The sequence below is a fragment of the Pezoporus occidentalis genome, unplaced genomic scaffold (assembly GCF_034315485.1).
Source record: "Pezoporus occidentalis ecotype Australia unplaced genomic scaffold, CSIRO_AGI_Poc_V1 ctg255, whole genome shotgun sequence".
NCBI lineage: Eukaryota > Metazoa > Chordata > Aves > Psittaciformes > Psittacidae > Pezoporus > Pezoporus occidentalis.
In genome coordinates this window covers 228019-252986 of record NW_026914448.1, presented here as the reverse complement: position 1 = coordinate 252986, position 24968 = coordinate 228019, and the positions used below count along the sequence as shown (strand labels likewise).

General features: G+C 47.0%; 1 protein-coding gene across 7 annotated transcripts in view; it reads left to right on the top strand.

Moving 5' to 3' along the window:
* Positions 1-24968, top strand: part of PAX7 (paired box 7) — a 99351-nt gene that overhangs the window by 24990 nt on the left and 49393 nt on the right. For all 7 annotated transcript variants that reach the window (XM_062623604.1, XM_062623606.1, XM_062623602.1 and 4 more), the window contains exon 6: positions 23150-23349. In XM_062623604.1, coding sequence (XP_062479588.1) covers positions 23150-23349 — 200 coding nt within the window. The remainder of the gene's footprint in view (positions 1-23149; positions 23350-24968) is intronic.

Genomic DNA, 24968 nt, shown 5'->3' with positions numbered 1-24968 from the left:
TTAGCTTGTACCAAATAAGGACCTTCATTTGTTAATTCTAGATACTGATTTAAGAACAAATCTGATTTGCATTTCACCACACCAAGTTAGTTCATGTGCAGATATGTGACCTGGGCTTTGCATATGCTGTGGTTTTGTTGAAAGACGATGGAACTGAACCATGGCTCTGAAGACTTAAAATCTGGTTTCCGCCACTGGGTTGCTTTGCCTTTGACTGAGCTGCTTCACCTCTTCATGGCTCTCTTTCTGTTCCCACCTCTGTCTCATCTGACCAGGGGTAGTCTCTTACTGCGCATTCATTCAATGTCTAGCACAATGGGGAACCAACATGACCAAGCTGTCTCATTCTTGAGATAATAACAGAGAACACTGCTGCTCTGGTTTAGCTAAATGTTTCCTGAAGCTGGAGGATGTCTAAGAAGCCTTTAAGTGCTGCAAGAGCTGCTGTTGATAATTCAGTAGGTCAACGTGAATCAGCTTGGGACTTAGAAATAGTGAAGATGACATGTCAAGGCTTCAAGGAGATCATCCTTAATAATTATTGATCCCTTAGGTCTGCTTAGAAGATTAGGCTGTTGCCATTTTGCGTGTTGAAGAGTCTTCCTCATGGGAAGCTGCCCTACTGCAGTCAGACTCTCCTTTTCTTGCTTCTTGCACTAGCTCCATAGCAGTTGGGATCTGCAATGAGCCCTTTCTACAACTCACAAGGTGATGTGCAACTTGGTGATGTGCAAGGAGTGTGTTGATATTCATTGTGAAGTTGTGTTAGTGTTTCATGATCAAGGTTATGTGTCACGGTGAGAAGTGGTTCATTCCTGTCTAATGACAACAAGCAGTGGCATCAAGGGAAAACACAGGCTGTCAGTGATTTGTAGGGGGCTTGGCTGGCTTTGATTCCAGCATTCCCTCCAGTTGCTTGCATGTTCTTGCCATTCAAGCCTCTGATCTTTGCGGGGGGCTTGGAGGGTTGGGCAGGATTGTCTACTTGAAACGCATTAGAACAAAAAGTGACATCATTGGCGCCGGTGTCACTTTGTCCCTCCTCTCTCTGGGAACTGTAAGGCTCGATTAGAGTTGTATGACTTTACAATTTCCATTTCCTCACTTCCCAGTCACAAATATGACAACAGAGCAAGTGATGGTGCTTCAACAGAGGGAGAAAACACTTCCGGTGCTGTTGGTCAAACTGATCCGAGTCCATGTTCCCCCAGAAAATGCAGTGGCACAAGGGACCTGCAGTAAAAATTGATGGGCATACGCCTATCCCATTTCTTTGACACCTTCTCTTTGATCCTGATTAAGGCAGAGCTGCCCATGAAAACAGGGAACTTACAGCTTATTCTCCACATTACCGGGACTACAGAATGATAATTGCTCAGACCTCTGGGTTCAGGACATAAGTTGGATTTCCTCAGGGCTCACCTGAGCCTGACCTGCTCGGTGCACATAGGATTTCAGTCTGGAGCAGAGCCAGGGACCTGAGGCAGAGAGCAGCTCACTGCTAGGAAGAGGGCAGTAGAAAGGATGTCTTGTGTATCGGAGAAGCCACCTGGCTCCCTTTACCCAGGCGGCACTGCCTGTGATGTCCCTTTCAGAGGGGCAAGAGGGTGAAGGGACTGGAAACACTTCAGAAATGGAAATGCCGTCCATTTGTTTATAATTTCATCCCCTGACATGTAACCTGAACCTGATGGAGTCAATAAAGAATTAAAGCTCTGCATGTTTCCTACCTCAAAAACACTGGAGCAAATCCAGGCTTCTTGAAGGCAAATTATTCCAAAGAGCTGAAAGGAAAAGCAGAAAAAAACCAAGCTTGACTTTCTGTATTTTTTTTTCTTCTTTCCTTTTCCCAAAGTTTTGATAAAGTGCCCGTATTTGTTCTCCCCCATCAATGGCCATCCAGTGCCTTTTCAGGAGCATGGCCAGTGAGCTGTGAAGCAAACCCCATGATTTACAAATAATGACATTTGTTCAGAGGAGTTTTGAAGATGGAAACTGATTCTGGGAATGAAATCCCTCACTCTGAGGAGGAGTCTCATTAAGGACTTTTCATTTTCCATTCTTTTCTCAGGGAGAAGAGTTTTCTGCTCATAGAATCTAAGTTAAGCACCTGGGGATGAGCTTACTTGTTGCAATGATGCAGTTTGGGTTATTAAATAAGCTGTGAATATCTTTTGCCATTAGCATTCCTTCACAGGGAGTTATTCTTTTAATGTAGGGTATAATCAGCTTACATAGGGTAAAACTGACCGGGCTGTAACTCTAGTATGTGGATTTTACATGCCACACATTGAACGGTCATATGGAGACAGAGGTGTTGATTTGGCCAATGAAATCAAATTAAAACTAGTTATCATGTAGGACAGTGTGATGCTGCTCTGTCCATCTCTCCTTGCTCAGTATCTCCAATGGGGTTTTATATCCAGCTCCTGCCAGTGGTGAGCCAATTCTTTTGAGGCGTTGCCTGAAAATTTGTCTCTCTTCTACTGGAGTGCACTGGTTTAGATTGGGAAGAAAATACACCAACAAACCTATGTGCTCAGGTTGTAAGATTTTAGTGCAGATACCATGCTTTGGGTTAGGATTTGTACAGCTCTGGGTAGAGAGCAATGGAGAGGATGGTAGTATCCTGGAAAATCTACACACATGTATTATGTAAAGTAACAAAACTACAACTTGTGGGACTCTGAGCCTATGTGATATATAAGGAACTGTATATCTGAGATAACTCCAAGTGAGATTTTTATGTATAGACTATACATGATCAAAGCATACATATAATTGATGATAGCTAGCTAGATAGATCTGGGAGTAGGGAATTAGCAGGCTGATTGCTCACGCCCTACCTTACCCACGTTATGTCCGGGCAAAGTGATCAATAGAGAAGTGGTTGCCAGCAACTGCTCTCAGGGCACAGCAGCTGAGAGGCGGCCCCAGGGAAATGTAATTCAGATCCCTGGACCTGCAGAGGAAGGAGGGGTTGGTGTCCTGGCAGGACTTTGAACAGCTTTGCACATAAGCCAGGTCAGCTCTGTAGCCACCAGAAATCAGAGGAGCTGTGCTGAGACAGACGATATGTTGGTTTGCTGTACTCCATCATCTACCCATGTACATCCCTTGTTGGAGCTGAATTCTGCTCCCAGCTATAACCTTCGGTTCTGAAAACAGTGGTCTGGCTTGGTGAGGCTAAGAGGAAAACCCAGCTCTTGCTCCTTCCAAACAGCCAGACAGCAGGGACTCTCCCCTTCCACTGTCCTAGTGCTACTGATCCTCTCAGCTCCTTCCCGTCCCCTATAGCTTTCCTGCTCAGCCAGCTGGAAGGCTCCCAAGGATTTATTCCCCCCTGCCCTACGGATCTCGAGGTAAGGAGAGCATGAACCCACTACACCCCTTTTTGGGGGCCAGCCTTGCCTTTTCCCAGCGCCAGCCATGACCCCCACTAGCACGCTTTAAACACAGCCTCTCAGAACAGTAAGGGTGCTTTGGTTGGGTTGGCTGTTTTTTTTTTTTTGTTGGCTAACTTTATCAGTGCCCGAGCACGCCTTGAAGTGTCAGCTTGACATAATATGTAACAGTAATTAAGAAATAAGCCTCTTGCCCGGTTTCACAGCAATCATTTAGCTAAGTAACTACCATGGTCCAGTGCCTCAAAAATCACCATTAGCCCACGCCACTTATGGCCATAAAATTTCTTGTTTTCTGCTTTTCATCGGACTCACCCTGGAATCTTCGTTTTGCTTTATTTATACATTTGCACTCAAACAATGGCAATAAACCCATTCCCAGAGTGTTGCAAATCAGAAATTTGTCCACATTTTTTCCACCACCTTCCTGGGTGAAGCCGCCTTTTGCTTGGGAACGGCGGTGGCTGGAGGCAGCTGGGAGAGGGGGGAGCAGGGTGTCGCCTGGAGATTGATCGGTGCTGTTGGAAGTCGCTGGGATGGGGCAGAGAGGGGGAGCCGGAGGAATCTGGCATGAAAAGGCAGTTTGTGGTGACAGGAGTTTCTTTTGAAAGACCTGATTGAATCAGACCTGAGGCGGGAAGAAACGGCTGTTGCCTTCATTGAGTTCTCGCTAACTTTTCCCCCCCTCCTACCATCGAGGTTTTCAGTCTGGGCTTTTTTGTTTTGTTCTGTTTTAATGTGTCCTATACTGTTTAAGCTGGAAGGAATAACCACGAGGTCCTGCCTGCAGAGTGGGAGAAAAAAAAAAGATCAAGGACATCTCACTCAGTTCCTAGCAGCCTGCGAGACATATTTTTAACCATTCTAAACCAGTGGACCGCTCATTTCCACAGTGATTTTTAAACCCGTTCCCTATTAGGCACTTAGCCTCCATAAATTACGATTGCAGACAACTCAACGGAGCAGATCAGGATGCTGAGACATGAACTGAGTTGTCTTCATTGGCATAATTTATGGAGAAAGCTGCTTGCCTGGCCTTATTTCTGCACTATCTGCAAACTGCCTTTCCCTGGGGATTCGGCTGCAATCCACGCTCCCAAACACAGATGCTAAACAGTTCTTTAATTAAATAGAAGTCTATTTTCCTCAGTATCAGGCTTGCCCCTTTACCACTGCATCTCCTGCGGGCCAGGTTCAGGTTTTACTGGGCAGTCGGCTTAGAGAGTAATGACTGCTCACTCAAGCAAGCGCCAGCTGGCATGATGGAGATTTACCCCCAGTGACATCTGAATTGAGCTTTGAGTAAATGCCCTCGTATCTGGTCCCCTCGACTTCAGAGGGAGTTTTGTCTGAATCAAAAGAAATAGGGATGGGGAGGGAAGAAAGAAGATTTTAAGACTTAGCGGTTGGTGAAGTCAGATTTCCCTCTCTTGTGGCATTTGGACACTGGGGAAAGCATCAGGACTTAAACTGAGAATGAAAAACTTGAGAATGAAAAATTCCTCCTGGCAAGCACAGCCTTGTGCTGACTGACGTGTGCAGGAGGTGACCTACTAAATCTGGGTTTTATTTGCTGTTTTCTCCCTCCTTGCCTTCTTGGTTATTCAAAGTTATCCTTCTAAAATCCACCTTCTCCTCACGCTAGCATCTCTCTTCAGGGACCCATCAGAATCCCGCTCTTCCTGCATAAGGAGCTGTGTAACCTACCCCGATGAGAACCGCCTGTCCTTGCTGCTGCACCCCCAGCCTTTCACCCTTCTTTCCTCTCTTCTTTCACCCCTTGTGAACCATTTCCCAAATCTCAGACTTTAACCCCCAAAACTCTTCTTGGTTTTATCTGGAGTGCCCCCCATCAAGCTGCCATCAGCTCCTGGCTGCCTGCATCCCCTCATCCCACTGCAATGCGCACAGCAGCCAGAGGTTTATGCACAGAACACAAACTCTCCCTCAGTGAAACAGTGTATATACGATGATATAATGTGAGTTTAACCAATCTGCTAGGGCCCCTTCACCATCACCCTCCAGGTGTGGTGCGCTGAGGGGGCTGCGTGCTCTGCTCCCTCACAGCAAATGGATGCCTTAGGTGCTCCCATCCCCTTTCTGCTTTTGGGCTGGAGGGAAGCTACAGCAGAGCCCTGCCTTCTTTCCGCTGAGGGGAAAGGGACTTTTTCCTACCACCTCAACCCCTCTCCAGGTCACTGCGGCCACAAGCGCCGGCAGCAACAGGCGCTGCCAAAATGGCTACGGGGCACCTCTGGTACTCCTCCTTCTGGCACCTTCCACCACGCCCAGGTGCCTGCTGGGTCCTGATTGGCTGGGATACCAGCAGGAGGCGGGCCTCCCGGGAAGGGAGCCAATGGGAGCAGAGCTACTTACGCCTCAGGTGAGGAGCTGCGCGCCAGGGGCAGTCCGTGTGTAGCCATGGCCGGAGGTGGACGTGTGGTGGTTCGTGTGTTAGGGTTAGCTCTGATTAACAAGTGAGGGTGGCTGTGGTGGTGTGAGTCATTGTGGTCAGCGCACACAGAGCGCTGTGGTGCAGTGGTGAGGACAGCAAAGCAGATGAGATGCGGTGCGGTGCTACGCCAGCAGCCTGTGGGGACCCGGCGGCCTGCTGCAGCCTTGCCAAGGTCAGAGGTCTTCTTTGCAGCCTGTGCTGAAATAGCTGCCTGCCTCCAAGCAGTGCTCCCTGAGGTGCCTGGGTTTGTTGGTGCATTGGTTTAGCCCTTTCTGTCCTTTCCTTCCCTTCACGTGCTGCTGTGCTCACATATCTATACAGCCCCAGGCAGTACTGCAGCCCAACGTTTGTGCTTTGCAATAAAAGCAGTGCACAGTAAATACTACATTGGGTTCAGCCTCTACTACTATCCCCAAAGCACATCACAGGGACTGGGTTTGCTTTTTAATGCTCTCCAAGGGCATGTCTCGCTGAGAGCTGATATTCATGTGCCCTTCCATCCTTCTCCATCCCTTTCACTCCCGCTCCCTCACCCACCATAGTGGGGCAGGGCAGCTATTGGTCTGTTTTCCAGTGCCAGCATTCAGGTACCACCACATTCCTGCTTGCCCTTGCAGGCCTTCTTGTCCAGGAAAAACTGCCACCACACAAGCTAACTCCTGGTCCCATCTCAGAATTTGGCAGGTGCACAACAAACTTACATGACTCTACAGCAGCAGATCCATGGGGAGGGAGAGGCTGGGGCAGTCCATCCAACAAAAATAGTGGAAGAGCAGAGCTGAGTTGTTGTTGGGTTTGTTTCAGAGGAAACTGGAGGGTAAGAAAAACCAGCCCCTTCTTACTGAGCTCTCTAAGTTCTTCATCTCTGACTGATGGGCAGAAGGAGCCATAGGAGGCACTTTTCACTCGGGGAAGGGTCTGCCCACAAACGGGTTTTCACCCAGATGGACATGTGGATCAATGTCACTACTTGTAGTCACCCTTGCAGACAATCCCGATCAGTTATTTCACAATGTCACTGCTGGCCTGTGCTGACAGATGTTCTCATCCCCAAGGACTTTCAGACTTCTCTTTCCTCTCCTTTCCCCTGTTTTTTCCCCTCCTGTTTCATTTCAAGGTCCTAGCACATTTCTGAAAGTACATTTCTTGCCTTTAGTCATTCCCACTTTTTCTCTTCCCCATCTAGTGACGAATTTTAGGTTAAGAAGGAAACTTGCCCATCGTTTGTCAGCCCACCAGGCATGCAGTCCCCTGTGTCTCTCTTTCTGCCTACACTCACACCTGATAAGTGACAGCTACCTTGGAGCAAGGCTTTCTAACTCCTGAACATTTACTAGGATAAATCCCGCTTGTTGCCAGGCATCAGCAGAGCCCACTGGGTCAATGCTATGACACATGATGAGTGCTATAAATGCCACTGTCAGTGGCACTTAGAAGTCATAGAACGGACAAGAATAAATGTGCTATTTTTATTTATCCCTTTTGTTACTTACCCCAGTCCTTTTTCTGTTCTTTGTGTTACCAGACCTTTAGGTACCATACACAGAATATGTAATCACATAAGAAGGTTCATGTATTCTTTGTATATAGTTTATTAACCTTTATCATGCTTTTCACCATCTTTAGGTGTGTGCCTTTGCTAGTAAGACATATGTATTGCTATATTTAAATTTCCCGGTCTGTTTGTACTCACTGAGTACCAAATGAAAGCATTTGAATACAATTTCCATTCTGTCCTGCATTAAACCATGATACATCTCATAATTTGCTTATGAAACAGGGCTTAGAGACTAGTGCTAAACCAGTGCTTTTTAAAGACAAAACAATTTAGTGAGCATCTTCACGCAGTGAGTGGCCAGGGATGAAGATCAGTAGGGAGACTAAGGCCTTGTTTCATGAATATGAAAGCTTTTCTAATAAAGAATGGCTCTTCATGACCTTACTTAGATAGCCTCTAATTCCTCTCAGACTTTCAGGTTTCATAGCAGAGTTTTGCTGGCAAGTAATGAACTGTTTGTGGGGTGTCCCCATCTCTTTATTTATGTCAATGTCTTTCAAATATTGACTTCTTTGTGTTCTTGGGAGACTTTTTCCAGCACAGGTTTTCAGGCTCAGGTTGTCTTAGATAGCAGCAGAACTTTTGGGTACTGACCCAGTTTGATCCTATGTGTTGAATTACTATTTGTAGTGAAAAAAGGAACCCATGTTTTTGCACAAGTCAGCCATGAATTAATGGCACAGGGAAGATTACTCTGCACTCAACAGAAGTAATGGTGCAGGAGAGAATTACAGAGCAGCCAATGGCTCCGCTGGGAAGGATCCAGCATTGGAAGCTGTCAGGGGCAGGAGACTGGATTAAATTGACTGTTTATCTCTCTTGTTATAAAAACTTCTCTTTGAATGCGTCAGCAGAGGGTGACATTGTGCAGGTTTGGGAAATATCTGGAGTGCCATCAACAAAAACTTGGGAGTCCCAGTGTTTAGAATGGATTAAAATTTAAAGCGAGTAAGTGGCATTTGGTGAAAATTGGTGACACGTTATAAGGAATTATTTTAACGTACCATTGCTATGGGCTAAAAAGTGCTTTAAATCTATAAATAGAATTATTTCAGTGCCTAATTTATTTTGTTTGAGAAATCCCATGTAATTATTTTAATATCTAAAATGATGCACCTGATAGAAGTTTGTAAATGTTTTTGATGGAAATTTCAGGGTTTTTGGAAGAGAAACTCTTCTGCCCTCTGGGAATGAAATTGATCCAAGTGAAATTCTGCAAGAATATAAAATCATACAAACGTTAGATTGTCAGGAAACATCTGTGCCTATCCTATGGGGTTTTTAAGACCCATATGGATGGTTGTTATGAACTTAACTAAAACTAAGTGTGAATGTTTTTGTCCCAGCTGTTGAAATGTGTAACACTGGATTTTGCTGGTATTTGCTGGTGGACCAGGTACTATGCATGTTTTCAGGGCTCTGTACAGCACCTACTGTGACAAAGCACCATGGAGGCAGCGGCATGAGGGAAAATCTTTAATAATCAAGGCAAGGGGTACAAAGGGAGCACTTGATCTCCTCTGGTTTGAGATGGGTGCCTCCACCTAATGCTAAGTAGGTGCAGGGCATGCAGTTTTTCCCAGAACTATCAGCATCTCCCCCAGATTGCAGAGACACAGTGTGCAAAGCAGCCTTTAAAAGACCCAGTCGTGGCCTGCGCGACAAGGTTCAAGGCTTACTGGAACTTCTTGAGTTGTGTCTGTGTGTGTCAGCTGTCCCCGAGCCCAATACCAAACAGGGGACAATACAGACAGATAAGATAATGGATGAGAAGGGAGTGGAAAATCTAGCCTGTATTCTGGTGGCATTTCTAATAGTGATAGCGCTGGCAGCATTGGACCGAAAAGCGTATCCAGCACAAAGGGCTGGTAAGTCCTCTCCAGCTCCCACTGTGACGCTAAAGCCGGTTGCAAATATCCAGTGCTGGGGCCCCTCACAGTGGGGAGTGGAATGGTGGCTACGTGACCTGGGGCAGCCCTGCCATTCCCAGAAAGGGGCTCAGCTCCTGCTGAGCCAACTGGAGCCCCATCCTTGAATATCCCGGTGGGGTTTCTCCTGACCGAGGCCACAGCACACCCAGGGTTGAAATTAATATCCAAGGAGCACGTACAGCTCTTCGGCTTGGGTTTTGCTGAGGTTTCGAGTCTGGGTCTGCTGCTTACTCTGCTGGGTGTCCCAATGCAGGGCTTATTTTGTGTTGTGGAGCAGGTTGTTCTGATGTTGGCTTGTCGTGCTATTAAGAAACATCCATTAGAACAAATAAACACTCCAGTTTGGAGAGGGCACCTTCCATTTCAAGCTTTTGCTGACCTGTTGGATTTGCTAGGTGGCATCTGAATGCTTTGCTTGCTGGTTAGTAGAGGGGTCTGCTTTGTACTGCAGCTGACAGCTTCAACATTGTCCAGCAGATTCGTACAACACAAGAGCTTGTTCTCTCTGGGATTTTTGAAGCATGAAATGGGAATCTTTAGGCATGGAGGAAAGTGTTGGAGTAAGAAGGGCAGGCTAATCAATTACCTGAATAATGTGTTAGAGCTGCAGGTGATACTCAGCAGTGTGGTGTCTTGCAAAAGGTACGTTTTCACCTAGCCTGGAGTTTGGGACTTGACACAGGAGTTATGCAGTACACTGGATAAAGTGCAAGGAGTCAGACCAAGTCATGATTTACTTTTGGCATTATAATCTTAAAAGGAATCAAGCAGTGACCCAGCAGCCACCTGGCAGTCCAGACATCCACATTTGATTTCCAGTATTGACTCAGACCAGTAAAAGTGAATTTGCATCATCTAGTTCCTCCTGCCATCATTTGCCCATGTTTGCTTTGGTACAGTGCAAACCCCCCACCTAAGCCTAGTTATGGTCTATAGGAACTACAGAAATACAAATAACAGTTAAAACTGTTTCACACTCTGAAACACAGAGAATTTGGACAATTCAGACAACTGCGTTTTTGAAGTGCTTTAGATTTCAGGGGGAGGTAATTTCTTAATTTAGCTAAACCAGCTTCTCCTCTCCCAAGAGGAAAATCTCCATTGCTTGCACCCTGAATGTCCTCAGCGTGCAGAATGAAATTATTTACCAGCTGAAGAAGTATGAATATCAAAAGGTTCATTAAACATTCCAGCTAATTTTCTCTGGTCTGTAAAATTTGGTGGGGAAGAAGGGGTGGATGAAAGGGGTTAGGCTTTTGCATGGTCAGTGCTCAGCTTTCAAAACTGGATGTGGTGTGGAACTAACTTCCATATTACTGGGCCCCTTGAAGGGTGAGGGATTCTCATGTGGGCTCATCAGTAGCTGGAAAAATATTTTTCCTGTGACACTTTGTGCACTTGTTCTGTCTGTTCAAGCTGAGGGTGAGAATTTTCTTCTTGTAATACCTCACTGCTTGGTTTTCAGGTTGTTTTCTTTGGGTTGCTGCCCTTTGTTATTTGAATGAGAGTCATTGATACCTATTTTACTTGCTGATTTTGCTCAGAACCTGGTTTTGTTACTTGCCAATGTCAGTTCTATGTGTGGCTCATGGGATACATTTCAAGCGCTTGCCGCCTTGCTGGCCTGCCTGCCAGAAATGAGCTCATGCCACAGAAGCTTGCGTGTGTCTGCAGGTTCCAGCGCCAGGCACACAAATCCTCTCCCTTTTGCACTGCAGTAGTCATTGGGAAGCAACAGCTTGCTGTTAGAGACATCATGTCCATAAGCAAGCACCACAGTACCAACTCCTCATTCTCTTGGTTTCTGCAACTGGCAAAGGGTGTCAAAACTGAACTAGAGCAAGAGAGAGGCCTCAGCAAGGATCCCAGCACCTTTGAAAGAGAGCCAGAAAATACAAGGGGTTTTCAGTGTCTTCTCAAATCACAATTTCGTGTTGAAATGAAGCTGCTTCCTAATGGAGGAAGAAAATCTAATGAAATAATATGAAAACAAACCAATTTCTTTTCAGGTCAGTGAAATGTTTCTACTCCCTTAGATTAAAATCTTTTGATTCTCTATTAAAAAAGCCCCACTATAACACTCCAGTCAAACAGAAATTATTTAGGATTATCCTGAAATGCTCTCACCTCCCTGCATCTGGGGGATCTGAGGTTCAAACTGGAAAACTCAAGATCTGCACCGTTCTAACCACTGTAGATCGGGTGGCAGAAGTACCTGTTCCTGGCTGTGACTGACAAGCTAAAACATTATTTCCATGTATTCAGTCTGTCCATCTGTTGAACGATGGTGGGAAATCCCTCTGGTTGAACGATGGTGGGAAATGTTGACTTTGCTCCTCATCTTGAATTCCTGAGCAAGAAGTAGTTGTGAAACGTTTCAGCTTCTACTGTGTGTCTGTCCAGGCACAGTTGCCTCATAGGATCACAATCCAAGAGGGAAAGAGATCATCACAACCTCCTGAAAGATCCCTTGTTACACTGTAAAATACCTAAAGCATGAAGTCATGTGTCCTGAGAAACACTTGGCACATAATCCCACAGACGACAATGAATCTATAGCTGTCCACCTCCTGAAAAACTCCTTTACAGGGCTGGAGACTTTGAGGCTTACTTCTGTCCTGATTGTGGCCTCACAGGACACTTCATCAGGGTGAAGGACATATTCAGCACTTCTGGTGGTGGCATTGTTCCACCCTGCCCCTTCAGAAGAACTGGCATCTGAGACTCCAAGTATTTCATTTGAACAAAATAGGTTCTAATCTTTACCAGAAAAATACTACAGAGTTGTGATCTGAGTGGAAATGGAGACTGTGGGCAGCATGTAGCCTTCACAGAGCCTGAGCTTGGATCTGAGCTTAATACAGCTCAGCTCTTGTGGAGTGAGCTGCCTCTTCTATTTCAGCTGGGCATGTTCACTCTGGAACCCAGTGGTGGAAGGTGTCAGCAGAGGAAAACAAGTTGTAGCCAATGCTAACAGGCATGGAAGATGACCAGTGCTTGTCATGGTGCTGCGCTTACTCTTCTGGGAAAGCACCTTGTTAGAGTGTCTGAAGTGGCAGAGAAATTGCTACTGGGCTTCAGTGTGCCGTCAGTAAAGGAGGCACTTCTGGTGCCTGGCTTGTCCCCCTGGCCTGGAAGTTTTGCTGGCGGCACAGCCGAGGCTCTGTCACTGATGGACACCTTTGAGCACTATCATACAACGAACAGCAGTGTGTGAAGAGGTGGTCTGTTTGCTCACTTGCGCATACACTATGTCCATCAAGCAGGAGGCAGAATGGAGTACCGAGCAGGTATCCCAGGCCCCGTAGCAGAAGCTGTCACATAAACCCGTATGCTTCTTGTCCTTGCCGGTGGTCAAGAATAAAAGCAAAAGGGCACTGAACAGTTACTGAGACAGCAGGTAGCAGATCCGTAATGGTGGCTCTTGTTTTGGCTGCTTTGCCCCTCACTTGTGCTAGCGCAGCCCCCTCGCCCGTCGACCTCATCTTGCTCTGAGCCACCTCCTCCCCCCTCTCCTGCCCCAGCTTATTCCCTGGCCGCTGGAGGTTTTAATATTCAAGCCGTACCTTCCACATGAGCTGTGCTGAAGAGTTGACGTGTCGGAGTTTATTGATATCACATCGGGCTGCGGAGGGCTGTCAGCTGCACATTCAGCCTTGAGCGACCCCCTAAGGTGCGGGCTCTGGCAGCTCTAAAGGAATCTGCACAAAAACGCCTTTTTGTTTTGTCCAAGGTGAGACAATGCGAACAGGGCCCTGCACCAGATGACAGGGCTGATAAAGGACCAAGCGGTGCAGGGATATCTTTCTTTCTTTTCACTCCTTCTTTCAATCCTTCTTTCTGTCACTTGCATTCTCTCCTCCCTATACTTTTCTTTCTTCTCTTTCTTCTCCCGGCTTGGTTAGCAGAGAGCAGCAGAGACAAGCAGAGGGGTTCAATTGCAGGCGAATGTCACAGTCCAGCTTCTCAACACATTTTCAGCTGCAGCCGGAGTTGCTGTTGGCCTGCTTGTGGGTCCTTTCCCCTAGGGCTGTTTACAGTCATGTACCTTTGGTGTTTTCTCTGTGGCCTGAAATGAATGTAAATCTGTGAGTGTGTTGGGGGAAAAAGTACATAGGAGAGGGGTGCAAATAGGAAGAGAAAGTTGGAGGAGCTGGCAGAAGGGCAGTAGAGTAGGAAAAAAATGGAAGTAGCAGTGAAACAAAGGGATCGTGTATATACACATACGTAGTGTGTGTGTATACACATAAGTAAAAAAGCATAAACAGGAAAAGGAAGGAAGCAGAAGAGGGGAAAAGAATCAGATGTTCTCCAGGGATAGCTGCCTTAATGTCTTTTGCTGCATTCCTCTTTTCATGCACATAGTAGAGGACAAAGTGTAGGAGGCAAAGTGGCTGCTCGTGCTCACTCTTACACACCTCTCGGCTTCAGGCAGTCGGTTTGACATTCAGATAAATGAAGCAGGGCTTGCAAACAGCAGGAGGAATGTGTTTCTCATGTGTGGTTAAGTGGTCTCTGGTGCCTTATTCTCACGGGCTGGTTTTGCAGGATTGGGAAAGGTTTATGAGGTTAAATTTGTTTATCTTTCCTGAAAGAGTCTTATATTGAAAGGTCTTTAACTTGATGTATCCAGCCAGGGAGGCCCTGGGCTGGAACAGCAGAGGAACTACAGGACAAGATTAAGGGCCATTGGCAGAGCTATATAGGGGTTTAGGATGAAAATAAAAGAGGGTGTTGCAAATTGGGATGGAGGAGCAGTGATAGAGCTGTGCAGGGACCCCAGGGTAAGAATAGCAAGGCAGTTATCGGCCAAGATTGAGATGTGCTGGCAGAGCACATGGGGCCCAGAACTGGAACAGAAGGGGTGGCAGTACTTCAAGTACATGAGTAGAGCTGTGCTGGGACAAAGCCAGGGGGAGCAGAGGTTGTCACAATGAGAAACTGTGAAACCTGGATTTGTGTGCCTTGCTAGGGTGCTAGACATCTGAGGTGACATGTCTGTGCACGCATGACGTGCCAAGGAACACGGTGCACCAAGTGGAATCCAGCCCGGATCTGGAGAAAGGTAACTTTTGCTTAGGTATCACCAGCATCTGAGACACAGCTATGGTGCTTCTGTTCAGTCAGCTTTGGGAAAATTACTAAGTAAGAAGTACTGGAATAGATTAGGGATGGAGGATTGGGTCTGGGATAGAAGCCTACATGTTTCTCAGGATGGAAACTGAAGTATAAGGATAAAACTGCCCAGAGGTGCCTGTAATCTGGCCAGAGAAAGTTCCGAGCATCTTTCTTGTGGATTTGAGTGTTATTTGCACAAAGGTGTGTGAATAGTACAATGCCTTTTCTATTATGGTACTGGTACCTCCAGGCACCCTCAGAGGGTGGTCGTAATGCACATGGGGAGCAGTTAGATATTGTATTGTGCTCAGAATGAGGAGGCAAACTGGCGTAACGGGCTCCTGGAGGTTCACCTCCTTACTATAGCAGCCATACATGTTATGTACTCTTGTGCTGGGGGAAAATGGGCATGGCTGAAGCACAGAGTGGGATTACAGCAAGCTGGGCATCACCAGGGTTTCCTTGCACCTCCTTGCTGGTGCTTCAACCTGGTCAATGAATGGCATGAGCTCGGTGGGTGAGGGTCAGGGCCGTGAGCTCAGAGGCTGCTTGCTGGGTTTGGGCTGTGCCTTATCACTGCTAAGGACCTCTGCCAGGAACAGTGCTGAAACACAACACAGAGCTAAAGATGTACATTTAGTTTTTCCCTTTGGTCAGTCACCAGCCTCCTCTCCTCCTTCTTACCTGGGTAAATGCCTGGCTTTGTACATTGCAGGCCAGGAAATCTGTCATGGCTTTACCTGCTTCTTTAACTTTTCAATCAAGGAGGTTACCAAAGGATGATATTCCCCACCTTTAATGCCAGCAGGCTTCCAGCATCCTGGGTATTATACTTACATATATACTCTACTATATGTACTTATGCCCAGTTCTCCTGCACAGCTCATACCCTTGAGTGGGACGAGTTTGTGTTGCTCCATCAACTTTCTTATGTCTATGAGAAATCTCTTTAAGGGAACCGGAAAGGTGAAGCTGTAAAGGGCAGAAAGCAAAAAAGGGAAAGTAAACAGGCCTTCTGCCTGCATCTTTATCCCCCTGTGTATCCCAGCTGGTCTCCCTTTGCTTCCCAGTTTTGGGAGCACTATTGATGCCTCTCTAACGCCATCGTTTCCATTCAAGTAGAGGAGCCAGCAAGCCCCTGTGGTCCCTCTCGTGCAGGCCTCTGCTGGATCCTGCGCCTGCCACAAGCACGCGGCTATGAATATTGAAGTGAAAAAGGGGCCTTTTATGGACTTCACAGATGTGCTGGGGAGTTGGGGCAGGCCTCATTACCTCGGGGTTCTTTAAAAGGCCAAACAAAAGCCAGAAGAAAGAGTGTGAGGGGTGGAGGGGGCAGGGAGGCGAGAACTAGAAAAAAGTTGAAAGAAAAGAAAAGAGGACTGGAGTTGATGGATATTCCATCTGTTTATGTTCAGGCCAGTGCTGGGAATTAACAAAGGCTGTTGGAGACATAGGCTCTCTTTTGCTCTCCCTCCCTCCCCATCTTCCTCCAAATGTTCTGGATGATTTGGTTTTGTTCACTCCTCGCAAGGAACAGAATATGTTGTGTTTTTGTGACCATGTGTCTTTGCGTGGGGGCACTGCAGCTGGTACCTACACTGCCAGACTCTGATTTGCGTTAGGATTTGCTGGGGCCCTGATGTCTCTTACTACTTTCACATGCAGAGTAGAGGGAGCCTCCGGGGCTAGATCCTTCCACCAAGATAAATGAGTCCAGCTTCTTGGCTTTTACCAGACCTTCACTGGTGTGTGTCAGCAAAGGAGTTTCCTTGGTCTGTATGCATGGATTTTGAAAGAGCATCTGGTTAGGGATGCAGTTCCTCCTCCTTTGTGGGTTTGGAAAAGCCTTCATCTCGTTCAGCTTTTCAGAGAGCTTCAGAGAGACAAGGCAGAGGTATGTTCCCAGCCTGAATAGTTACCTGGAATGGCTGCAGTTGATAGAGGAATGCAGAGCGTGCTGTTGGATATGTCTTCACTCAGTACAAGTCCTCATATTGGCAAGAGGCTTTTGCTGATGGATGACTGTTCCAAGGAAAACAGGGTCTCTCTAGCTTTTTCTTTCCAAAATCTTGCAGTGCTCCACTTGTGGTTATGCCTATGGGCCTGGTGAAAACTGACCCCAAAAGGGTAAAGTGCTAGTCCAAGAAGATGTAGGGATCTCTATAGTGAAAAATGGAGGAGAATTTTGGAGCTCTGTGCATCCAAACTGGCACTCAAACCAAAGAGGAATCTATACTCTTTTGTTTAGAGGCATATATATGCATTTCATGGCCAAGTGCCAGGTGAGATACTCCTGTATAAGAGTATTCTTAAAAGCCTCAACCCAGTCCATGAGTTATGAAGCAAATTCTGGCAGAGCTGCGAGGGAAGGGTTTGGGTGAGCACTCAGAGAAGTAGAACAACCAGAAGCAGCGAAAACCTAACGTTGCACCACCTTTGAGTCTGCAAGCCCAGCATGTGAAGTTGGGCCTCCTCCTGGGTCAACCTTTGGGATTCAGACATGGAGAAATCACTGGCTTTGTCATTCCAAGCTAGAACAGGTTGAGTTGTTCTAACTGTGGTCATCTTGTCAGCCGGCCATGTCCCATCACACATGCTTGCATACCTTTTGCATTCACTCCCTTTTCATTCCTTAAAACTTCTGACTTTCCTTTCTCCCCCTCCTCCTGCAGCTTCTCCTTCCACATATGATCTTGCTCATTTGGGAAATATCTTGCCATGAGGGAATTATCCAGCTGTGAAACACTTCTCTCTTTGACCCCCACCTCCCTTTCTGTATCCACCCCAGTCAGACAGACACACACTGTCACTTCCTCCCTTCTCAAGAGCATCAGATCCACTGTGAGTATTATTCTCAGGTTGTACAGCCCATAGTGGACATTACCTCAGCCAGTCCTTTGGTTACAGCTGGCCAGTTCAGTGCCTGAATAAACCCAAATACAATAGAACCCCCCCAAACCTTTCTCTTGGAAGGCCTCACACTAATGCTTTGCTGAACACTGCAGTCCCCAGCTGAGCTGTAAATGACTTTTTCATTTTCCTAGGCCTGCTCCCTGGTCTGTTTGGTATTCAAGGGCACCCCACCAACAGGCACTATCATTCTGCTTGGCCCGAATTACTTGATTAAAACGCATATCAACTATTATGGGATTGGTTTTCTGCTGCTGCTCCACACCACGGCCCTCTAAACTATGTTAAACTGTAATACAGCTGCGCAGGCACGAGCAAATGCTGGAGAATGGGGCGTTTACAGGTTGGAAAGGGGAGGGGGGGGAAATGCAAGCTTTATGCTGTATGCTGGGTCGATTATTGGTTTTCTTGTGGCTGGGAATGTGCTTGGATGGCGGGGGGAAGGGGACACAAGATGAATCTGAAACACTTGGTCCCCTTTGCAGTCCTACCTGCTGTTGAATAGGTTTGGTGGCGAGCAGGGGTTATTCTGCACACACCCCTGCACCTTTCTCTCATTGTGAACTCAGGGCTTCATCCTGTTCCAAAAAGAGAGGGAAAAGGGTGTTCTGGTTTTCCTGGTGGGAAGCAAAATCAAGGCAATGCAATTCTGTGCCTGCAACGCTGCCACCGAGTCGCCCTTCTCACATAGTCTTGTTTGCATTTTGATGGGTTTTGTTTGCTCTCTGCCAGAGGGAAAAGCACATACTAAGAAGTGAGGGAGAGTTTCAGCTTTTGCTTCTGAAGCTGCTGACTGGCAGGTCCAGCACAGGAGGCATGAGCTGTGCGTAAATGGCTGTGTCTTAGTGATCCTCGTTCATCTCACATGCTTCCAAGGGGAGTAGGAAGTGTGAGGTGTGCAGTCCCACCCTTCCTGCTCCCACATGTACTATAGCTGAGGCCAGTGGCAAGGATCTCACCTCTAATAGATCTTATTATCTTACAAGGCACCCACAATCAGGAGATACTTTCCCCTGCCTCGTGCTATGTGGCTCCATTTATTAAGGCAGTGTCAGGCAGCAGAAGAGTCCCATGGCAGGTGAATCCTGCCCTTTTCGGGGTCTTTAATTATCCTTCAGCATAAAGTAACCTGAAGTTATTTTGTCTACTTGAAGTTCATGTACACATGGGACTGGCAAAACATGCACGCCATGTGCATGTTGGGGCCACCAAGCAGGACAGCTTTGGTGGAGGGAGAGTGTTGTGAAGCTGGAAGGACCTGGTGTGGGGCTGTGCTGTGGCTCAGATCTTGCTGGTACCTTCAGAGTGAGTCTAACTTCTCTCATGCCATTAAATCCAAGTTCCCCTGGGGCTGTATTAACTCCCCAACCAGTCACCTCCAGATCTGGTTTCTGTTGCTCCAGCAGTATATGGGTAAGTTTGCTAGAGCCAGTTGCAGTACAAAAGGTACACTTCTGTTGAAGCCATTCTCAAAACTGTTCCCTTCCCCCTCTTCATCTCTTGCCTCCAACACACATTTAATTTTTAGGATGGTGCAGCTGGAAGCAAGAGAGAGAGAGAGGAAATGAGATGAGAAATACTGAAGGAGAGAACGTGCAGCTTCCCTTTAGCCTCTGACAAAATCCGAGCCCCACTTTAATGAATGCGTTTTCATGTCTGGTCCTGTCTGCCAATCCTTCCAGACGGCACCAAGGTGCTTCAAGACAAGGCAGCAGGTCCTTGTAGAGCATCAAGGGCTCAGTCTGAGCCTGGAGGGTCGTCTTGTGGCCGATTCCACCTAATCCTGTTGATTAATTTAACTCCAGGGCTAAGAGGCGCCCAGAAGCACTGAATGGAGGTGGAGAGGAGAAAGGCAGAGGGGGAGGAAGGGAGATAGAGGAGGGAAGGGAATGAGGAGAGGCACAACACGTCCAGGCCATAATTAGGGAGAGTTTTTCTTGTCCTTTCCTTAAGTTCCAGTCTACTTATATTTCTTTCAAACCCCTCCAGAGAGCGCTGCCCAGCTCTTGCTAATTGTACCCCCATCTGAACGGGGAGCATTATCCAGGAATGTGAGTTTGTGGGCCATAATTTACACATTTCCTCATGCTAGAATGGGTCCCAGGACAAGCCTGGGCTCATAGTTGTCCCCTCTCCTGTGCCATCCTGCACATGTGCTCTGCCTGCACTCGTTTCCAGGCGGAGAAAAGAAACATTTTGCTTTATTCAGTTTTCCCCGGCTCATCCTCACTGAAGATGTGAGACTTGACGCTGATCCATGCAAACCTTCAGCAAGTCTCTTCACACCGTTGTCTCTTACCCCTTGCACAAGCTGCACTGTATCTCTGCTCCAGGAAGGTGTCTGTACATTTGAATAGCCCCCCCCCGAACAGAGGGAAGAGCTTATGGATTTTCACACTGGCAGCTTTGCTTTCATTCCCATAATGAAGCTTTCATCTCTGTTTTTAAGAGTATTGCAAAGAGATCTGAGCACTTTGGGGGCTGCTTTCTGACCTACAGAGCAGTTAACACTGAATAATAAAGATGGAATTGCTCTAAAAGAAACAAAATGTAGTGAGATCAGTGCACATGCTCTGTAATGCACACACTTTGCGCTTAGTTTTTCCTTTCCCTCTTCTTGTCCTGCCATGAGATTTTCCCTTTCATTCAGCTCTCCATTCTGTTCTTTTCTGTCAGTCTTTAGCCAGTATCATATCCTAGGGGAGCTGTTTCCCATCCTTCATCACAATGAGGGGTTGGTAAGCCACACAAGAAGCTGCTGCTAGCTATTTCTTCACCTTCCTATTTACAGGGTGTTCATTGCTGTCCGTGCTGAGTCAGTGTAAAACACTACCAGCTCATGCTAATAGTTATTTCTGTGGCAAATAGCCCTGTTGTGTTGGAGGCTCCAAACTGGGATTCACCCCCGGCTCATGCTGAGGGCAGTTTTTCACACAGGGATGTGTGGCAAAAACTGGTGGATGAATCCCCTTGAATTTGCCTACTGCAGGAGTCTCCTTGAGTTACTGCTGCAGCTTTGTGAACCTTCCAGTTGCACAGAAACTCTGTGGCGATGATGGCAATGGTTTGTCCAGCAGATTTCAGCTGTTTAGGAATGGAAAAGACCTGTTAGATCCTCGAGTTGCATCATAGGCAGGTAAGAGAGACTGTCCCCTGATAGTAGGGGATGTGTTAGATAATAGGCTCATACTTCAGCGTGTCTCAGCTGAAAGACTTTCTCTATTTAATGAATCTGTGTCTGACAGCAGCAGCTGCACTGTACTGAGACCAGCTGGGTCCACACATACCCTGGGATTTTGCTTGCTCTCTTGGTTTCACCTTTGTAGTCGGGTTCTTGGAGCCTTGGACTTGGCACGAGGAGCTGTGGCTGCTTTTCCCAGCTTTGCTCCTGACTCACAGGGTGACCGTAGGTGGGTGACTTCCTCCATCCCTGCCACGGTTGTGAAATGGAGATAATGCCAGTTGGGAGCTGTCTGGATAGAGAAGTTTTCATTGCAAGCTTTGGCTCTCTACCCTTTTAACCCTGTAGCCAGCACAGTTACCAGTGCTGCTGTGAGTAGGATGGGTTATTGCTTATGACGATCAGTTGTCCTCTCCCAGAACTTTGTGGCCAAATCAGGGATCTTTACTTAGGAGCATAAAGCTACTGAAGAAAGTTTGGCTGTTTTCCCTTCCAGACCTTTGCAGCAAAGAAGTGAAGTGGGGGAGATAAAACATATTATAGATCCTTATCTAGACTTTTCTTCACTTGGGGAGGTGGTGGATCCCAGGCTTGCTGTGTGAGCAGTTGGACCAAAGGAGCAGATGAGCTGCAGGTAGATGGTACATCATTGCTATCAGGTGGCCAGAAGGGGTGAGATCTTGGTCATTTTGACATCGCTGTCACAATGGGACTTGCCAAGCAGTTTGGGGCTTTGTTGCATGAGGTGTGAAAATGCCATAAAGGACAGTTCCTGTGCTGAGGAGCTCACAGGCTGAAAGTTGCTGCTAAGCATGCATACTAACTATATGAAATATGTGTTATCCGTAAAGAAACATGCTCAGCTATAGTTAAATTACATTTAACTTAGTGCATTTTCCTTCCCCTTCCTCATACCAGCCTTTTCCCATCGTGACCTGAACCCACTGCTCTCCTTACTTCTTTTCATATCAAATATTTCCAGACAAAATAGTAATTAAACCGCTAATAGTGACTGAAGTGATTAACTTAAAGAAATTTACTGTATGCTATAGGTTTCCAGATGTGCTTTTGCACAGCATGGGACTCGAAGGTCCAGATGTGCTTGTACTTGCCCTGAATCATCTGGGACCCAGATGTGAAGGGCTGATGTTTTCAAGTGCAGATGTTCCTTTTACACCACTTGGGATTCTGGACCTTCCCTGAAAATGGATGTGACCCAGAAGCTGGTGTAGGAACAAATTTCTGCTACATAGAGTAAACCTGTCTTTAAACCATGGGACAGGGGATGCTTCTTTGAAGTCAGCAGTGACTTTCTCACTGACTTCAATGAGAGAGAAAAGGTTCTTCATCTGAAAAGATGAACATGTGTAAAGACCCTGTGTATTGTTAAACCAGAGGTAGAAGGGAAAACCTCTTAAGATGATGTGTTTCCCCCAAAACAAGCAACTCTGCAGCAGTTTCTCTGCCTCTAGCTCTACTGTAGTTATCAGAATCCTGCCACTGCATCCTCCCCATGAAGCCCCAAGCCATAAAAGCATTTTTGTGCTGCAGTGAGCTGAAGGCGATGGCATTTTGTGGGGATCTCAGGATAAACAAGTGAGCTCCGATGGGATATTTGGCTCAGCCTCCTCAAACTGCTGCCACTCCGGAGCAGCTGTTGGGGAAGTCACAGCTGCTGTTCCCAGCTCTGAAGAGAGAAAGGCAGATTTTTGGATGATGATAGTATAGAGAAAGACAAAAGAGAGGGCTGAAAACCCTATTAGTAACTTTAGGAAAGTTGTTCATCAAGAAGAACTTACAAACCTGGCTTTAATCCTGAATTAGCAAAGGTTTACCCCGAAGGAAAACTGACTTCTCTGTGAGTGCAGTGTTTAACTACATTCTGGCTCTTGGTCTGGCTCTGAAAGACACAGTCAAGCCTGGTAGGGAAAAGAAGTAAGTGCGCATTTAATGAGTCTCCTATTTTCATGAGAGAAGGAAAAGGCGACCGAGGCCACATGTCTCACCTAGCTGAAAAGCTTCATGTATCACATTCTTCCTTCTCTGCCATGAACCGGTGGCACATTTTTCACTGTCCTGAAGGCAGACATAAAGTTTTGGCCTGGCTGAGATCCTCCATAGATCAACATCTGCACTGCAGGGAGCCAAGAGGCTCACATCTTTGAAACCCAAGCTTTGCTCCATGAGAGGCCCCTGGCAAACACTGGAGTCCCAGCTAACACTGGTCTCAGTGTGGCCCCTCTCAAATCCACTGGGTCTGACTGTAGACTTGGTGAATACCAATGGGGTGCCTTTATCTCCAGAAACAAGCAAAAATAGAGCAAAACTGGGCTTACTCATCCTAGCCATAGCTATTCAGTTCTGATTTTCATAGGGTGTCTTTTTACAATGTAGGGGAAACATAATAGTAGGAACCTACAGAAATAGCCTAAAGCTTGTAGATGTGTTGCACAGAGCAGAGTATTTGCTTTGATGGACCCCACCACAGTAGAACTGAGATTACTTTGCTGGGCTGCTTAGCTCTTCCAACAGCCTTTCTCCACGTGGCTTTTACGCATGCAAACCTCATCTCCTGCTTCTTTCCCACCCCAGGTAACAGGCTGGATGAAGGCTCTGATGTTGAATCCGAACCAGATCTGCCTTTGAAGCGCAAGCAACGCCGCAGCCGAACCACTTTCACCGCTGAGCAGCTGGAGGAGCTGGAGAAGGCCTTTGAGAGAACCCATTACCCAGACATCTACACACGGGAGGAGCTAGCTCAGAGAACCAAGCTCACCGAGGCCCGAGTTCAGGTAAGGCCTAGAGCAAGTCTGCCTGGTGGCACAGCTTCTTGTGTACCTCGGGGAAGGAGATGGTAGTGCTGAGGGTGTTGAAAGGTGATAACGTGGACACACTTCTCTAGAGCCACGTCCACAAGGATCTGAGACTTAAATCCAGTTCTGCACGTTCCCACGTTCGCATGGACTTGCAGATAATGCCGTTTGGATTTGGCCTGTTGCAGAGGTACCAGCTGGAGGGTTTCCATCCAGGTTGGGACCACGAGCCAAACTTTCCCTTGCTTGGCAAGGCGTTGAACTCTCTGTTTGCTGTTGGAGCAAATCTCTCCATTTGCCTAGGAGGAAGCAGTGCGTGTGAATGTTTGGTGTTTTAAGAGAAATCACACCATTTTCTAGCCTTGCCCAGGGGAGCAGCTCAGATTTTGCAAAGTTTGCAAGTTGTGTGTGTGAATTTTCATGAAACTTCTTTTCCCCCCTCCTTGATCTCCAGAGAGCACAAAAAGGGTGGGGGGAGAGAGGGAAGAAGAGGGGAGGAGCTGGAAGGGAGGGTTTGGAGCCGGGGGACTCTGACATCTACACGATTAATAGCCCTTGTGGGAACTCCACACAGAGACCCTTATGTCTTCCCGATAAAGGCTGGGTCAGCAGTGTGTGCAAACACGCAGAGGGATAAGTACTGTGAACAGATTGCGGGGTATAATAGAGTCCCTTGGGGAAAGGGAAGGAAAGGGGGAGGGACTGGGGATTGTGCTGGGTTAAAGAAGTGAAATGGAGACCCCAGCAGTCCGTCCTCCGTGTGGCCAGAGTGGCTGGGTTTCAGACTAAGCACAGGTTCTCTGTGCAGGCAGCAGAGGGTTGAATGGTGGGCACTGGGAGAGGAGAGAAAGAGGTTTGTGACAGGACAACAGTCGATCACTAACCAGCTCTTCCAAAACAAAGCAGGCTGGTTTTCCTTCTGTGCTTCTGAAGGTAATGAGCTTGATGTGCTCACTCCAAAGCCACTAAAAGTTGTTGCTCTTTCCCCCCTGCTGTTTGGGAATGGCCATTTTGCTCTCCATACCTGGGATGTTCACTGGTTAAAGGCTTTTCCCATTAGCCGTCTTTCCCAAAGAAGTCACAGCACTGCAGTGGGTGCTCACTCACCCCTCCCTCCAGCTTTCTCTTGAAAGGTACTGGATGTGCCTGACTCCAGCATCCCTCAAGATTTGGCTATGGAGACTGCCAAAAGGAAATCTAGCAGGCTTTAAACTGATTCTGGTTTTGATCTCAGCCAAAAGACCATGTCAGAGTGTTCAGCACTAAGAGTGTTAATAATTTGCTAGCCAGGGAGGTCCATAGATAGATGGAGCCTGGGAAAGGAACTAATTGAGGTGACTAAGTTACCAAAAGTTGGAATGTGTGAATTCCCCGTTTTTGTTTGCATATTCTGTTTCTAATTGCTCTTACTTGTGTAGATGGACATAAGGTGTTAAGGAGGAAGGATAAAGGTAGATGTTTCTGTGGCAAACAGAAAAAAAATAAGGAGTTTCCAAAGAACAGAGCTTGGGTAAGACCTTTTTATGGGGACAGAGAAACCTGCATTGATGAGGGCATGCTGGGGAGGGAGGGAAAAGCCCTGAAGTGCCAGGGTGTGC